Below are 18,716 nucleotides of genomic sequence, written 5' to 3' on the forward strand. Positions count from 1 at the left end.
TTTAAGCTCATCAAGAGAATGCCAAGAGTGTGCAAAGCAGTAATCAAAGCAAAAGGTGGCTACTTTGAAGAACCTAGAATATAAGACATACAGTATTTTCAGTTGTTTCACACTTTTTTGTTAATTATATAATTCCACATGTGTTAATTCATAGTTTTGATGCCTTCAGAGTGAATCAACAATTTTCATAGTCCTGAAAGTAAAGAAAAATCTTTGAATGAGGAGGTGTGTGTATATGTATGTGTGTGTATATATATATATATATATATATATATATATATATATATATATATTCGAGAAAAAACTGGAACAGCACCAAGACAATACCTTACTGAAGTGCACGCTTCCCCAACCAGTGTTCAATTGGCATAGCAGGATATGTAGCAAAAAACAGGGAAACAGCACATGGAGTAAAAAAAAAGTGAACTTTAATGCCCAATGGCGTGGCAACGTTTCTGATGTGAAATCCTTTTTTTCTTTTTTTTTTTTTTGGCTTGAAAAAGGATTTCACATCCTAAACGTTGCCACGCCTTTGGGCATTAAATTTCACTTTTTTTTTTTTTACTCCCATGTGCTGTTTCCCTGTTTTCTGATATATATATATATATATACTCACACATTCAGAGTGCTGCTCCAGTTTATACAGGTTATATAATGCGTTAGCAACAATTGTCTTTTCTCCTACGCCTCATTGGGGGACACAGGACCATGGGTGTTATGCTGCTTGCCACTAGGAGGACACTAAGTGAACACAGAAAAAATTAACTCCTCCTCTGCAGTATACACCCTCCGCTGCCTTAAATTGACCCAGTTGTTGCTTAGTGTCTGTAGGAGGCACTTGGGTCTGGCTTCAGTCTCCATCGTTTTTATTTTCAATTTTTGATTTTTTTTTTTTCTGTAAATTTGTATTTTTTAATTAAAGGAGTGAAGGGCGCAACGGATCCCTTTCAATGGTCCATTCTCCCCTGAACCACCAACAGGTGAGAACACGGAGTATACCTCCCCGTACCCTCTCCTGCGACGACTGGGGCATGTCTGACTCTCTGGGGCGATGGTTTCTTCACGGTCCCGATCTCCCCACAATGACAGAGGGCGAGCACATGGAGTGTCTCACAAAGATCTCCCGGCAGAGGTCCCCCCACCTGATGGCGTTCTTCAGCCACATAGCTTCTCCATCCCCCTGTCTATAGGGAGGATGGATCGAGGTATATACCTTTTAAGAACATCTCTGGCTCTGCTACATCGCCCGGGAGGATGAGGCCTGAGAGCTGGTATCCCGGACAGCGCGACCCTGCGTGATCCCCCTGCAGTGGAGGTACAGGGTTGGGTTCTGGTCCCTGGGAGGAAGCGCAGGCCTGGTGCCTGCGGCGGTCCATCGGTGCCTCGTCGCGGTCCCCCTTTTTTCTTTCAGTCGGCACACAGCGCCGACAGGCCGAGAAAGTAAGCCCACGGCTTTTTAGCCGGACTAGACCGCAATATACATGGCGCCGCCCACCGCTGGGGCCGCCGCTCACATTCCTGGCGCTTCTCGTTGTGAACGAGAAGTGCCCTGCTAGTCTCTGGGGGGCCATGTTTTTCTTCAGCAGCCTGCTCTGTGACGGCTGCGGGGGCACACTGACTGACAGCACCAAGCGACGCTGCAGAATCACCGACCTCTCTCCTGGGGACACAGCATCAGGACCTTGGGTAAGCTGCATCTGCCTCAGGAAGAAAGCTTAACCCCTTCTCTGCGCGATTATACACCTTTCTCTGCAGGCCAGACTGCCTTTAACCCTTTGGGGGCACTGTGTCTCAATCTAAGGAGGCCAAAAAGGCTAACAAAATACACACTTCGTTTTTTACCTTTTGTGCCACTTGCAAGGCTGCCTTGCCCAGTGCTCACACTACTCCATTATGCACGTATTGCGCCCAGTCTGTGCTCAAATGCCATCCGCCGCTGCCACCATTCCCACTGAGTTTAGTCCCCCTGAGTGGGCTGCGTCCCTGTCAGTCTGTGGAGTCCCTAACCAAGGCAATAGACTCCCTCCAGGGCCCTTCATTAAGTCAGAACGTCTATACCAACCGCGGAGTGCTCTAGCGACGGTCGGGAACCGTCCACCAGCAGGGGTCGTACTCGGTCAAAGGATGGTCAGGTTTCTAGAAAACGGACCCATGACGCGTCCCGTGATCACGCTTGCGCTTCGGCATCTACGAGTTCTGTCTCTCATTCTCCCCCTCCTAACGTTCGCAGCGAACATGACTCTGAATACGAGTCTGACACATCATTAACTCAGGACCCCCCCCGAATGACCAAGAAACGTTTGATTCTCTTATAGAGTCAGTTAGCAAGATTCTGAGGTTGGACAAGGAAAATATTTCTGCTCCGGAACACGTTGTATCCTTTAAGAAGACTAAACGTGTGCACAAAGTATTTGCCAGCCATCCTGAGTTTAAGGGCATTGTCCAGAGACATAGGGACCGGCCAGATAAATGGTTCTCAGGTCAAAAGCCTATTGAGTCTAAATATCCTTTTGCTCCAGATCTAATGAAGGATTGGCTGCAATCCCCTTCAGTGGATTTTCCTATATCGCTGCTATCCGTTTCTGACGGTTCTTCAGCCAAAAACCCCACTGACCATCAAATTGACTACCTGGCTGGCTCAGTCTTTGAGGCTTCAGGAGCGGCGCTCTTTCCATCTTTCGCGGCAACTTGGGTGGCTAAGGCTATGGCCGCTTGGGCAGAGGTGTTAGTCACAGCCATTCAAGATGGCAATCTTCCCCCGGAGGCAGTCAGCCTCGCTAGTCAGATAGCTCACGCAGGAGACTTTGTAGTTAGCGCTTCTTTAGATGCCACCAATTGCGCTGCACAGGCCGCTGCAAATGCAGTCTCCATTAGAAGGGCCCTATGGCTCCGCGACTGGCGGGCAGATGCCGCTTCCAAGAGATCATTGACTTCTAAGCCTTATCAAACTGGTCGCCTATTTGGAGAAAAACTAGAACTGCTCCTTTCTGATGCTACCGGAGGGAGGAGTAAATTCCTTCCCCAACAAAGGCCCATCCGGCCGTTTCGGAATCAACAACCGACTCGTTTTCGGCCTTATCGCAACAACTCCAGTTGGTCCTCCACAACCTTCTCTTCTGGATCAAGTCAGCCCCCCGCGTGGAGACAGAGATTCCCAGGTCTCATACAGACCTTATCGCGCCTGGAAACCAGGCCAATAGCATCTGGAACTAAGGGAGCCAGATCCCATAGATCCTCTACACAATGACTCGTTGCGGTATCCGGCGGACACCGACAAAGTAGGCGGTCGTCTACTTTCGTCCCGTCAGGTCTGGCTCACGGTCGTCCACGGCGAGTGGGTCAGAGAGCTGGTGTCCTCCGGATACAAAATAGAGTTTTCTCCCCCCCAGCCCCCCCACCGACAAATTTTTTTTGGTCTCCCCCCCCCAAAAAAAACAAAAACAAAAAAAAAACAAAGTCAACAGCTTTCCTTCAGGCCGTACAAGCGCTGCAAAGGACGGTGTCATTATTCCGGTCCCTCAAGACAAAAGGTTCAAGGGTTTTTATTCAAACCTGTTTGTGGTTCTGAAGACAGACAGAACGATGCAGCCCATACTGGACCTCAACCTGTTAAACAAGTTTGTCAGGGTACAGTGATTCAGAATGGAATCTCTCCATTCAGTCGTCGCCTCCATGGAAAGAGGAGAGTTCCTAGCATCCTTCGATATCAAGGATGATTACCTGCACATCCCAATCTTTCCGTCCCATCAACAGTTCTTATGCTTCGCAATTCGCGAGGAACACTTCCAGTTTGTAGCCTTGCCTTTCGGCCTCGCCACCGCCCCCAGAGTCCTTACCAAGGTCATGGCGGCTGTCATGGCCATTCTTCGTGCTCAGGAAGTGGTGGTACTTCCGTATCTGGACGACCTTCTGATCAAAGGCCCGTCCCTTACAGCCTGCGAGGAATCTGTAGGTATCATAGTGGATACACTTTCTCGCCAGGGCTGGAAAATAAACTTCAAAAAGTCTTCTCTAGTACCGGCTCAGCAGATTTCCTTCTTGAGAATTATCCTGGACACTTTCTGCGGGTTGGTCATTCTCCCTCCAGAAAAGGCCTTAGCCTTACAACAGGGAGCACGGAGTCTTTCCCGACCAGTTCCTCACTCCATATGTTTCAGCATGGGGATTCTTGGAAAAATGGTAGCAGCCGTGAGAAGCGGTCCCATTCGCACAGCTCCATCTCCGCCCTGCAACATGCGCTGCTGTTGGCTTGGGACAAGAACCCATTCTCCCTAGACCGTTGGTTCTGTCTGTCCCTGCAGGTCAGGCAGACCCTCAAGTGGTGGACACTGAAGTCCTCCCTGAATCAAGGAAAGTCTTTTCTCCCAGTACGTTGGTTGGTGGTGACAACCGACGCCAGTCTTCTTGGCTGGGGTGTGGTTTTCCGCCACCACACGGCATAGGGTCGTTGGTCCATTCAAGAGTCACATCTCCCCATCAACATCTTGGAAATACGAGTGACCAGGCTAGCCCTTCTGAGTTTTCACCATCTCGCAGGTCACCCCATCAGGATCCAATCCGACAATGCCACGGCTGTGGCGTATGTAAGCCGTCAGGGGGGTACCTGCAGCAGGATGGCCATGCACGAAGTGAGTCACATCCTCCGTTGGGCTGAGACCAACCATTCGGTCATCTCAGCGATCCACATCCCGGGTGTAGAGAATTGGGCGTCAGATTTTCTCAGTCGCCAGGGCCTTGCCTCGGGAGAGTGGTCTCTTCGTCCGGAAGTCTTTCAGCAGATTTGCCGTCTCTGGGGGACTCTCTATGTGGATCTCATGGCCTCAAGCCTAGACAATAAAATTCCCCGGTTCATTGCCCGATCACACGATCCATGTGTCATCGGAGCAGACGCCCTAGTTCTGCCGTGGCATCGGTTTCGACTCCCGTACATTTTTCCCCCTCTTCCCTTGCTCCCAAAAGTCATTAAGAAAATCAGAGCAGAGGGGGTACCAGTGATCCTAGACGCGCCGGGCATGGTACGCAGAACTAGTCCAACTTGTCGCCGACGTTCCCTGGCGACTACCAGATCGCATGGATCTACATTCACAGGGCCCGATTTACCACCAGAACTCCGGGGCCCCGTTTTTGACGGCATGGCCGTTGAAACCTGGATTTTAGCACAAGCTGGATTCTCTCACGAAGTGATCTCCAGCATGATTAGTGCTAGGAAGCCCGCGTCCATGCACATTTTTCATCGCACCTGGAGAACCTTTTTCTCGTGGTGCAAGGACCATGGACGATCTCCTCTGGTGTTCTCCATTCCTTCCATATTGGAATTCCTGCAATCCGGGTTAGTCGGGGTCTCGCGCTTAGCTTGCTCAAAGGACAAGTTTCAGCCTTGTCAGTTCTATTCCAACGCAAGATTGCCACCAGATTACAAGTGAAGACGTTCATTCAGGGAGTTTCCCTCGTGGCGCCTCCCTATAAAAGGCCGTTGGTATCATGAGATCTTAACTTGTTCCTCAGAGTCTTACAGGAAGTCCCTTTCGAACCACTGCAGGGCGTATCACTAACCTTTCTTTCTTGGAAGGTGGTTTTCCTAGTGGCGATTACATCAATCAGACGAGTTTCGGAGTTGGCAGCCCTGTCCTGCCGACCTCCGGTCCTGAATCTTCATCAGGACAAGGCAGTCTTGAGGACGTCCCCGTCTTTTCTGCCCAAAATCGTGTCTTCCTTTCATCTCAATGAGGAGATTGTTTTGCCTTCATTCTGTCCGGCACCAGTCCATCGTATCGAGAAGGCCCTCCACACCCTGGATGTGGTTAGGGCTCTTAGATGGTACATCTCACGGACGGCTCCTGCCACAAGTCAGGTGCCCTGTTCGTGCTTCAAAAGTCACACTAGCCAAGTGGATTCGCTCGGCTATTCAGGAGTCCTACCAGCACCTGTCCCAGCAGTGATTAAGGCGCACTCTACTCGGTCAGTGGGCGCCTCTTGGGCCATTCGGCGCCTCTTGGGCCATTCGGCACCAAGCGTCAGCAGAACAGGTCTGCAAGGCTACGACTTGGTCCAGCTTGCATACTTTTACAAAACACTACCAAATTCATTCTCAGGCCTCCTCAGATGCAGCTCTTGGCAAGCGCATTCTGCAATCGGCAGTACCACAGCTGTAAGCCAGTGGTACATGGGGTATTAGCAGTTGCGTTGCTCCCCACCCAGGGACTGCTTTAGGATGTTCCATGGTCCTGTGACCCCCCAATGAGGCATAGGAGAAATAGGGATTTTTGTGTACTCACTGTAAAATCCTTTTCTCTGAGCCAATCATTGGGGGACACAGCACCCACCCTGTTATCCTATTGGCTTGTTGTCTCGTTCTTAGGTTTTGACATAGTTTATTGTTATTTGTTTAATGCTCCTACTGCTTTATCACCGAACTGGGTCAGAGGAGTGTTGTATACTGCAGAGGAGGAGTTAATTTTTTTCTGTGTTCATTTAGTGTCCTCCTAGTGGCAAGCAGCATAACACCCATGGTCCTGTGTCCCCCAATGATTGGCTTGGAGAAAAGGATTTTACGGTGAGTACACAAAAATCTCTATATTTAACTCTCATCTTCCTTTTTATTTTTCTCACAAATGCAGATCCAGAATTTCAGTTCAAACATATTGGTTTCTCCTGGGGAGTCGAGATATATCTTTTCATTAACGTTCACACCATCCACATCCTCTGTTCATATAGACAGTAATATATTACTCATCACCAATGCGTCAAAGTTTCACCTTCCTATACGAGCGTACACAGGCTTTTTGGATGTGAGTATCCCTATATAATTGTACTTTTCTCTGTTTGTTTTCTTGGCCTAAGGCCGGGTTCACGCATAGGCGAGTCTTTGTCTGAGTGCGGACCACAATGCACAGACTAGCAAAGGGTCTCCTGACCCGAACTTGGCCACCTCATATAGTCCTATGAGATTTTTGAGTTTGGATCAGGAGTCCCATGGACAGTCAGTAAATGTACAATGACACGGATGAGTGAAAACTGCCTTAGCCACTTCTACAACATTACAACACAATTTAGTCATTTTTAATGCTGAATATACAATAGGATTGAATAAATCTGAGAACTAAGGTAACTAGTCTGGCAAGAAAGTGTAATTGCTGTCAATAATATATAGTGATCTACAGCAGAAAAATGTGTATATGTATATAGATAAGTAGAGAGATATATAAATATATTTGTATTGTGTACGCAGTGTTGTCCCATAAATCATTTTTATACTAAATGTCCTGAAATGCTGTTGTATCTGATGTAAAGTAATTTGCAGTGCCTCTGGCTTAGAAAATACTTTTCTTCATTTTTTGCTACTTTGCTGCTAGGAGTGGCTTTTATCAGAATGGGCCTGCCTACCCCTCTGACGGCGGAAAGTCCCTTACCTTTCCTAGCCATTGATATTTTGAAAGGCAAAGTAGTGAAGGTGTATACTGTGTAATATCCACAGTATGTGGGATCACTTTTATGTGTTGAGTGGGTTGGAGAAAACTGCCGGTATTTTCAAACAACTAGGTCCCACTGTTATGTATGCTGTTTAACACTGAATTTAGTAACGTGAGCATCCGGTCACAAATTATTAATTGACAGGATCCATATATTACAATTGTTTGCCAGTTATAATTTCAGTCTCTGCAAATATGGAAAGTTGAAGAACACAGAGTTATATATATATACACTCACTGGCCACTTTATTAGGTACACAATGCTAGTAAGGGGTTGGACCCCCTTTTGCCTTCAGAACTGCCTCAATTCTTCGTGGCAGAGATTCAACAAGGTGCTGGAAGCATTCCTCAGAGATTTTGGACCATATTGACATGATGGCATCACACAGTTGGCGCAGATTTGTCGGCTGCACATCCCTGATGCGAATCTCCCGTTCCACCACATCCCAAAGATGCTCTATTGGATTGAGATCTGGTGATTGAGGAGGCCATTTGAGTACAGTAAACTCATTGTCATGTTCAAGAAACCAATCTGAGATGATTCGAGCTTTATGACATGGCGCATTATCCTGCTGAAAGTAGCCATCAGATGTTGGGTACATTGTGGTCATAAAGGGATGGACATGGTCAGCAACAATACTCAGGTAGGCTGTGGCGTTGCAACGATGCTCAATTGGTACCAAGGGGCCCAAAGAGTGCCCAGAAAAAATTCCCCACACCATGACACCACCACCACCAGCCTGAACCGTTGATACAAGGCAGGATGGATCCATGCTTTCATGTTGTTTACGCCAAATTCTGACCCTACCATCCGAATGTCGCAGCAGAAATCGAGACTCATCAGACCAGGCAACGTTTTTCCAATCTTCTACTGTCCAATTTCGATGAGCTTGTGCAAATTGTAGCCTCAGTTTCCTGTTCTTAGCTGAGAGGAGTGGTACCCAGTGTGGTCTTCTGCTGCTGTAGCCCATCTGCCTCAAAGTTCGACGCACTGTGCGTTCAGAGATGCTCTTCTGCCTACCTTGGTTGTAACGGGTGGCAATTTGAGTCACTGTTGCCTTTCTATCAGCTCGAACCAGTCTGCCCATTCTCCTCTGACCTCTGGCATCAACATGGCATTTCCAGCCACAGAACTGCCGCTCACTGGATTTTTTTTCTTTTTCGGACCATTCTCTGTAAACCCTAGAGATGGTTGTGCGTGAAAATCTCAGTAGATCAGCAGTTTCTGAAATTCTCAGACCAGCCCTTCTGGCACCAACAATCATGCCACGTTCAAAGGCACTCAAATCACCTTTCTTCCCCATACTGATGCTCGGTTTGAACTGCAGGAGATTGTCTTGACCATGTCTACATGCCTAAATGCACTGAGTTGCCGCCATGTGATTGGCTGATTAGAAATTAAGTCTTAACACACAGTTGGACAGGTGTACCTAATAAAGTGGCCAGTGAGTGTATATGTATATATATATATATGTATGTATGTATATGTATAAATGTATACATAACACCTTAAAGCATAATTGCAACAAATACCAACTACCTCAATTGACCATTTTTTTTTATTTTTTTTTATACTATAAAATGTTTTACCTTTTTATATCTTATAGTATTTTGTTTTACCTCCTAAACCAGAAGAACGGTTTCTAGAATTTGGTATCCTAAGTGAAACAGAATCTAGCAGTCTTCTCATAGCGCTAATAAATAATAACCCCATAGAGGTAAGGTACCAAAGTTACATTGTCAGTTCATTGTGCTCAGATTGTATTGGTATGGAAATCTTTACTTTTCTAGTGGATGTAATGATCCTGACATTGAGTACAAATGTGAACATAAGTAGCATTTTTGCTGCCAGTCTTGATTAGGAATAGAAATTTCAGTGTTTAGCGCCAACCTTCTTTATGTATGTTAAATTAGGTAGCCACCCCAAATTTCATGTAAGTGGTCGCCCATGGGGGTGTGTATGAGGGGTTCCAACCACCGACACCTCTACTGATTCCCTCTGAGGGAGCCTTTTAACTAGGACTTCAGTCTCATCATTCTTTGTCAGTGGTGGTCTTGGACAGTTGCGTTCCCGATTGATCAAGAAATGATGACTTATTCCAGCAGAATACAATTGGTCTTAATGATGGGAGTTCCCTTAAGCAGTTGAGTTCTTGAGAATGAGTTTATCGGAATATTGCAGTAGGAATGCCCTCACTACTATTAAATTCTTGCATATTTGCTCTTTATAGTTGGCCATTAAAAACTGGCATGTAATTGGAGACAGCCTTGACATAGAACTTCTAGTCACAGAAAAAGGAAACAGGAGCCGTATAATATCAAGCCTTCCAGAGATTGAAAATTCCACTGCATCTGACCTCACTTCAGTAAGTAATCTTTATTTTTTCCATTTTCAGCGCACATATTTTTTTTAATAAAAATATGTACGTTTTTTTTTTTTTTATTTTACAAAAAAAACTAACAATTCAATGTAAGTGGCTGTATTTTTTTGCCAGTAAGTGAATATTTTTGTTTGTTTTTAAGGTTATATTAACTTCAGGTTATTATGCAGTGTTTCGTGTGACATTGACAGCAAAAGAACTCGAAGGATTTTATGATGGAGGCATCCAGATAACCACAGATTATGAGGTATTACAATACAGCTTCTAACATATCTTAGTGTTTATTGGCTCGGTTACTATTAATGTTGGGTCGTGTTGGTATCTGTAGTGTAATGGATCCTTCACTGTTTTGTGGCTACTAATGTAAACAAAAGTTGTGATAGTTTTGAATAAAAGCCTGCTTATGGTGAAATTTATAGAATATTTTTTTTTTTTTTTTTTTTAAAAGACTTTTCATGCAACACAAGGAAGTTAAAAGGGTTCTACAGGATTTGAAAATATGACTGCTGTAAGAAACCGTGCCTCCCATTTCAACCTAGTCCCATTAAAACGAGTGGAGCTGAGTTGCAATGCCACAGACAACCCCTTGTCCGGCGCGGCACAGTTCTGAATAAAAGCAGCCAGGTTTTTCTAATCCTGGACAACTACTTTAAAGAGGATCTGTCACTTACTACAAGCAATCTAGCTAAATACCTTGTAAAATAATCCCTGACCTTTTCTGATTCTGCCACTCTTTTCTGTTTTTGTTATTAGTTACTCCATTGCAGAGATATTCACATTTATTTCTTTGGGAGCACACTATGTGAAATGTCAGCTTTGCATTCTGACTGAGTGTTTCTTCAATCTTCTTTGGGGACATGTCCTTTTCACACCTCCCAGACACTGCCAATCACAGCTTGTCAGTTTCTGAAACGGATTGACTGCTAGATCAGCTGCTGAACTGTGATCGGAGAAGACTGTGAAGAAACGCCCAGTTGGCTGCAGAGCAGAGGTTTCACATAGTGCACTCCAGAAGAAACAAATGTGAATACCTCTGCAATTAACCCAGCACAAAAGGGAAAAGAGCAGCAGAATCAGTAGAGCTGAGGGATTTTCACAAGGTATTTACCCCTTCATGACCGGAGGTATTTTCGGTTTTGCGTTTTCTTTTTTTGCTCCACTTCTTCCCAGAGCCATAACTTTTTTTTATTGTTCCATCAATATGGCCATGTGAGGGCTTGTTTTTTGCGGGACGAGTTGTACGTTTGAATGACACCATTGGTTTTAATTAGGGATGAGCGAATAGCTTCGGATAAGAGCTTATCCGAATAGCTGTATCGGGAACCCGGATACCTGGAGTGCTCCCTATGATCAGTTGTTCGGCACCACAGCTGCATATGTAGCAGCTGTTTCACTGTCACAACACATGTATGAAGAGCCCAACAAACAGGCTCTCCATGCATGTGTTGTGACTGTCATGCAGCTGCGGAGTCGAACAGCTGATCATTGGGAGCGCTCCAGGTATCCGGGTTCCTGATGTAGATCGGGCGATTCTGAATGCGGCGATACCAATTATGTGTATGTTTGATTTTTTTTTTTTATTTTGAATGGGGCAAAAGGGGGGTGATTTGAACTTTTATTTATTTTTTTTAAACTTTTTTTTTTTCTACTTTTGGCATGCTTCAATAGTCTCCATGGGAGACTAGAAGCTGCCATAATCTGATCGGCTCTGCTACATACATTCGATGATCAGTTTGCCTGTATGTAGCTGAATTACTCATTTGCTATCGGTGACCCTGGATCACGTGACGGGGTCACAGGCAGATTTCCGGCACCATTGCCGGAAACTCGTGTTAAATGCCGATGTCAGCATATGACAGGTTGAGGTTAATAGTCGCTGGTGGATCGTGTTTCCACCCGCGGCTCTTTCGGGCACATCAGCTGTTCAAAACAGCTGACGTGCCGGGAAAGATGTGGGCTCACTGCTGGAGCCTACATCAAAGGGAGGGTGTCTGAAATCGGCGTACTATTACGCCCGATGTCGGAAAGGGGTTAAGTCCTTTTTTTCCCAGCAAGTGACAGATCCTCTTTCAACTGAACAATTTAGAGATCCCCCAAAACTCTTATTTTCTACCTTTAGACTACGTGTAACTTTTATTTTTTTGTCTCAAATTTTTACCTTATCTTGCATAAAATCCTTTTTGACATGACTATTTAGAATACATATTAAAAGGCCAATGTATTTGGGAAATAGCATTGGCAGACACATAAATGTTATCTGTTGTCTTTCATAGATATTGACGGTCCCTGTGAAAGCTGTCATTGCTGTGGGGTCATTAACCTGCTCTCCAAATTACATTACTCTTCCACCTTCCTTTCCGGTGAGACACGCAATAATACTTTTAATGGGCAGGAGGAAAAACAACAGCATAGGTAAAAGTAGCCAATTTTATTTCTCTCTGTTCTTTTTGTTGCAGGGAAAATTAGTACATCAGAGTTTGAATATTATGAGTTCCTTCTCACAGAAGGTGAAAATACAGCAAATACGCTCCTTATCGGAGGACATCAGATTTTTTTATAAGCGTTTGAGGAGCAATAAAGATGAATTAGAGCCTGGAAAAAAAACAAAGGTATAACTTTACAAATGCATAGACTGTAACTTTATAAGATATTCCACTTTAATGCGTCATACTAATGGAAAATGCATCTTGCAGTTTCTCTGTGTTCGTACTTGTTAAAATATCATAATTTGAATAGTAATATGAATTTAATACTATTCGTTTGGTAATTTGCATGAAAAGAAATATCTGTAAATACAAACTCCATGTAGTAAAAAAAACCACAATAAAGGCTAATAATAAGTGTTCATTGTTACAACAATAGCCCTATTACATAGAGGAATGAGCCGTAGATGAAAATTTTTTCCTTTACTTTGCAGATAGCCAATATTTATTTTGATGCTTCTTTAAGCTGTGGTGACCACTGTTATGTTGGACTTCCATTTTTATCAAAAAGTAAGTCACATTTGTAGGGATGGGTAGATGTTGCTTCTATTCTTTTCTAGCACTTTAGTTACACATGTTAAGTCGCTCTTGCCATTATGCTAGAGGACTTTGACTCTAAGATTTTTCATAGATTTTTTAGCAAGATAAATGTTTAATGGCTGTTCTACACTCATCAGGTTAAAGTGAAAACAAACTGGCTTGTGTAGCATCGGCGTCCCTGCATGGCCCCTTTCCCTCCTCCCGCGTAATCACCACCACGGGAGCTCGACGGCATCTCCTCCTGAGCTTCATGCTACCAGGGCCTGTACACATCACGCAGGTTTCCCAACAGCGTGCTAAGGGTGCCTGCTCCTCGCTTAAATGGGCATTGCGCACTCCAGGAAGTAGCTGAGAGGCATTAAGTATTTAAGGCACTCTCCCCTATAGGGAGGTGCCTGAGCAACATTAGGGTTTAGTTAGTCTGCAAGCTGCTAAGTTCATTGTCAGGTCCCTGTCCTTGTACCTTTCCTGTTACCCAAAACCTGAACCAGTTCTCCCTCCCTGAACTCGCACTGTCTGAATCCGCACCAGTGTCCGTCCTGTTCAGTAATCCAGAATCCGCACTGTTGTAACCAGCACCAGTGTCCATCCTGTCTATGATCCAGAATTTTGTACTGACTGTACCAGCACCAGTGTCCATCCCGTTTCTGATCCTGACCGTTGCGCTCAGCTGCCGCAGTACCAGGGACTGCCCTGGAGTAGTACCTGGCTGCTATCTGCAGCTCAATCCTAACTCCACCATCAGGCTGTACTGAAAAGCAGATCGCTGATTAGCCATGATCCTCCATTGAGCGCAGTAGGTCCATGATCCCTGTGTGACAGTTTGCAAATTATTTAGTTAGTGCATATATACTACTAATTTCTTAAATACAAGTAGACTGTAATCACTTTGTTCAAAATATCCCTTCCGAAAATGTCCTTGCTGCACCTTTCGCTATACATAACTAAAAATATATTCAAACTTGTGCTTGGTACAGAGTTCCATTTCTGATGGGTATTTTCCAATTTCCTATCTTACGCACAGATTTCTGTGTAATTCACTTCACATTAAAGACATTGGGGTGCCTACTATTGAGGACATCTAGGACTTTACAATTTTTTTCATTTCTGTTTCTTACATGAGCCTAGGAAGTTTGCATTGCAATCCTTCTTAACCTAATTAATTCATCCAGATAACGTGTGTAAAACAACATTGATATAACGTGTAACAGATATTTTAATGATTTTGTCCACAGATGAGGTGAAGACTCAACACTATTTAACAATGCAAGAGGATGTTTGGGATTTAGATTGGGATAATTATGAAAATCTTTATAAGAAATGGTCTGAAATCCGAACAACTTTCAATACGTGAGTATCTGTAAAGTCTCCCTTCCATTGATTTCCTTTGAAAATTGTAATTTAAAGTCAATAGATCATTGTTACTTATGAAAATGATTGTGTATATTCAAATAGGAGCTGATCTGCAGCACCCAGGAGTGACCCACTAAGCAGTGTGGGAGCCGTGGGGTTCTGCTCCGTACACTGCTTACATCTGGTCGCTGCAGTAGCTTTGAACACTTGATTCCTGGGGTGTTGTACCCCCACCAATCTGATATTGATGTTCCATCCTTGGAATAGGTTTCATAGCTGTGAAAACCTTTTTGAGAATATTTTACTAGATTCAGGTTTGGAAATTCTCACCTTAATACAGTTTTGTTATTAAGTAGAACATAGCAGTAAGTGTCTCTGGTGTTATACCAATGTCATTTAACTTGATATTTTTGCCATGATAAAAAATTGTGTACGAGATAGTAAATTGTTCTTGATCCATTTCCCTTTTCTATCTTCACTTTCACATTCAATAGCTGCATTCAACATACAGTTAGGTCCATATATATTTGGACAGAGACAACATTTTTCTATCTATGGTTCTAGACATTACCACAATGAATTTTAAACAAAGCAAGTCAGATGCAGTTGAAGTTCAGACTTTCCCCTTCGCCTCATTGGGGGACACAGATACTGTGGTGTATGCTTCTGCCGCTAGGAGGCTGACACGAAGTGAAAAAAAAAGGTTAGCTCCTCCTCCGCCGTATACACCCTCACCCTATTGCGGGTGGAAATCAGTTTTCTGCTTAGTGTCCATGGAAGCACACATCTGGTTTTTTTTCTCCAGACTTTTTTCGTTTTTTCCATGAAGATGTGACGGGGCAATGGATCCTATTGAAAGGGTCCGATTTCCCCAAACCAACAACGGGCGAGCACGTGCGAGTGTCCCTCCACGTATCCTCTCCCGCGTTGTGGGACACAATGCTGGACTTAGCTCTGACCACCCCTAGGTATTGAAACCATGGGCTGTACAGAGGCACAAGACTAGTCCGTGCGGCCCCCACTGCTTCACCATTGCTTTGACTGCGGTGCTGCAAGGTGGCGGACGGTCCCTCTCCTCACCCCCTGAAGGGGTTAGATGTAGCTAGGGTGCCTGCACCGTCCTATTTTATCAAGGTCCCCTCACATACCTGCGCTCAGGCTGAAGAGGATCATCGGTGAGGAGAGAGTCTGGGAGGGCTCCTGCCAAGATCTCTGGGCTGGAGCCCCCAGCCGGCGGAAGCCACCGGCCATGCAAGGCTGAGGGTGGCTGGATCCGTCAGGCGGCGCTGCGTAGTTAGTGGCGCCATGTTTTTTGTGTACAGCCCCCCCCCCCCGATCGGAGCGTGGCTAGGCCGCAGAACGGAAGCACCACCCCTAGAGCGGTTTTACATGCTGACTCACTCCCACAAGCTCGCGCGCAATTTGAAGGAAGCAGCCAGGATGGGGGGGCACAGGACTGGGGTAAGTGCTGCCCGAGAGGCCATGCTACAGGGAAAACGAGGTGCTACCTCCTCCCCACATCCCCAGCAGCGGACAGATACAGCATGTCCGAAAAAGCTAAGACGCACACGTTCTTTTACGCTGCATGCATCTCTTGTCGGGCTGCGTTTCTGCGGGCGCAGAGCAAGCGATTATGCGAAGCCTGCAAATCCGAACGCGCCCAGGAGCCCTCCCCTGCGACCGTGACCAATGTGTCAAATCCCCCTGAGTGGGTCCTATCACTGTCACAGTCCATGGCGTCGCTTATGAGCGCAATAGAGTCCCTTCAAGCCCCAGATAGGGGCAGGGACAATGGCTTCACCTCACAAAAGCCTCCGGCCTGCAGGGGCCGCTCTCACGCCAGGCAGACCCGGAGGAAACGAATCTACATGGTGTCGCCCAGTCCATCCGGTGCCTTGGCATCCGTAAGCTCTGCTTCTCGCTCCCCGTCACCAGTGGCGAGCAGACCTCAGATTGCGACTCAGACGAGCCCCTGGACCTGTACACTCCAGGGTCACGTGAAACAGTGGACAGCCTCATAGAAGCCGTCAATCAGACCCTGGGGATTGAGGATGATCCCGCAGCGGCTACGGGGCATAAAGTGGCAGTTAAGCGAGTGAAGCGCCCGCACAGAAATTTTTCCTCTCACCCGGAGTTTGAGAACATAGTGCAGCGGCACAGAGAACGTCCAGACAGGAGTTTGTCGGGTCAAAAGGCACTCGAAACAAGGTATCCGTTTGCTCCGGACCTCCGTAAAAGATGGATGGAATCCCCGATGGTGGATCCTCCGGTTTCGCGCCTAGTCACTAAGACCCTGCTATTCGTCCTTAGTGTTTCCTCGATTAAGGATCCCACGGCTCACCTTAGCTCGCTCAGTATGAGGTGTCAGGGTCAGCACTCGTTCCCTCGTTCGCAGCAACTTTGGTAGCCAAGGCTATGCTATCATGGTCAGAAACATTAAACAAGGTCGCGCAGGATCTACCTGCAGAGATTTCGGAGGTCGCAGGTCAGATGGCGATGGCCGGAGACTATGTAATCAATGCGTCTTTGGATGCGGCCAGTTGCTCGGCACTTGCTGCCGCTAATGCAATTTCTATCAGAAGAGCCGATTCTTCTGCTAAGAAGTCCTTGACTTCCCTGCCTTATCAGTGCGGCCGCCTATTTGGGGAGAAGTTGGATCAACTTATCTCCGACTCCACAGGAGGAAAGAGCGGGTTTCTCCCTCAACAAATGGTCAAACCGCTTTTTCGTCACCCGTTTCAGGCACATTTTTGGGCCTTTCGCAACATCGGGTGGACTACAGCGACCAATTCCGCCGCCTCTGGCCGTCCCAACCAGGATAGGGAGCGGCAGGTCTCATATAGAGCCAACCCGTTGGGGAGAATGCGTACTCAGCAGCCCAGATCGAGGGGATTCAGATCCCAAAGATCGTCGGCCAAATGACTCGAGGCCTTTACCAGACGACACCAGCAAGGTGGGCGGCCGCCTACTGTGGTTTTTCCACGTCTGGGTCAATGTCGCTCACGACGCATGGGTAAAGGAATTGGTGGCCTCAGGTTACAAAACAGAATTTGTCAGATACCCTTCAAGACTATTTTGTCTTTCACGGCTTCCCAGGGTGGATGCCTAGGCAAGGGCTCTATTGGGAGCCATCAAATCGCTCCAGCACAACGGAGTCATTGTTCCAGTGCTGGAACACGAAAAAAATCAGGGGTTCTATTCCAAACTTTTTGCGGTTCCCAAAAAAGGACGGGTCTGTCAGGCCTGTTTTGGATCTGAAGCTTCTGAACAAATTCATCAGGATCAGACATTTCCGGATGGAGTCTCTCCGGTCAGTCATATCGGCCATGGAGCAGGGAGAGTACTTGGCCTCAATAGATATCCAGGACCGCATATATGCATATTCCCATTTTTCCTCCTCATCAGAGGTTTCTACGCTTCGCCATCAGCGATCTACATTTTCAGTTCTTAGCACTACCCTTCGGGCTAGCCACGGCTCCCAGAGTGTTCACACAGGTTATGGCAGTTGTCATGGCCATACTGCATTCTCGAGGCATAGTCGTCTTGCCTTATCTTGGACGACCTTTTGGTCAAAGGCCCTTCAATACGGGCATGCGAGGGAAATGTCAACATCACGCTAGATACTCTTGCCTGCTTAGGGTGGTTGGTTAATGCGAAGAATTCATCCCTTGTGCCAGCTCAAAAGATCTCCTTCCTAGGAATGATTTTCGACACTCGCCGAGGGTTGGTAATTCTCACTCAGGAAAAGGTGCTAGCTCTCTGGCAGGGAGTCCGGACACTTCATCAACCAGTCCCTCATACCATCCGATCCGGGATGAGGAGTCTAGGGAAAATGGTGGCAGCAATGGAAGCGGTACCGTTAGCCCAGTTCCATCTTCGCCCCCTGCAGCACGCCCTTTTGTCAGCTTGGGACAAGAATCCCTGCACGCTCGATCGGCAGTGCCGACTGTCATTTCAAGTCAGGCAGTCGCTCGGATGGTGGTTAACCCTCTCTGACCCAGGGGAAACCTTTTCCCCCCCAGACCATTGGTTGGTGATGACAACCGACGCCAGTGTCCTCGGCTGGGGAGCGGTGTTTCGCAACCACACGACCCAGGGACGGTGGTCGCCACAGGAGACACGCCTCCCGATCAACTTATTGGAGATACGAGCAATTCAGCTGGCTCTGCAAAAGTTTCATCACTTTCTAGGAGGCCGCCCTGTCCGGATTCAATCGGACAATGCCACGGCGGTGGCTTACATAAATCACCAAGGGGGCACCCGCAGCAGAGCAATCATGCGTGAGGTGGGGCACGTTCTGCAGTGGGCCGAAGCAAACCACTCGGTGATTTCGGCTGTCCACATCCTGGGCGTGGAGAATTGGGCAGCAGACTTACTCAGCCGGCAGGGTCTTGCGTCCGGAGAGTGGTCTCTACACCCCGAAGTCTTCCGGCAGATTTGTCAGCTGTGGGGAACTCCAGATGTGGACCTGATGGCGTCCAGAGTGAATG

General features: G+C 46.6%; 1 protein-coding gene across 4 annotated transcripts in view; it reads left to right on the forward strand.

Annotated features, from left to right (window-relative positions):
- TMEM131 (transmembrane protein 131) overlaps window positions 1-18,716 on the forward strand; it is a 186,505-nt gene that overhangs the window by 118,031 nt on the left and 49,758 nt on the right. For all 4 annotated transcript variants that reach the window (XM_073565065.1, XM_073565066.1, XM_073565064.1 and 1 more), the window contains 8 exons: window positions 6,618-6,788; window positions 9,077-9,187; window positions 9,701-9,835; window positions 9,993-10,097; window positions 12,124-12,210; window positions 12,307-12,459; window positions 12,768-12,843; window positions 14,109-14,223. In XM_073565065.1, the coding sequence (XP_073421166.1) occupies window positions 6,618-6,788; window positions 9,077-9,187; window positions 9,701-9,835; window positions 9,993-10,097; window positions 12,124-12,210; window positions 12,307-12,459; window positions 12,768-12,843; window positions 14,109-14,223 (953 nt within the window). The remainder of the gene's footprint in view (window positions 1-6,617; window positions 6,789-9,076; window positions 9,188-9,700; window positions 9,836-9,992; window positions 10,098-12,123; window positions 12,211-12,306; window positions 12,460-12,767; window positions 12,844-14,108; window positions 14,224-18,716) is intronic.

Source organism: Dendrobates tinctorius, unplaced genomic scaffold (assembly GCF_039654945.1).
Source record: "Dendrobates tinctorius isolate UK_male_01 unplaced genomic scaffold, ASM3965494v1 ptg000528l, whole genome shotgun sequence".
In the NCBI taxonomy this organism is placed as follows: domain Eukaryota; kingdom Metazoa; phylum Chordata; class Amphibia; order Anura; family Dendrobatidae; genus Dendrobates; species Dendrobates tinctorius.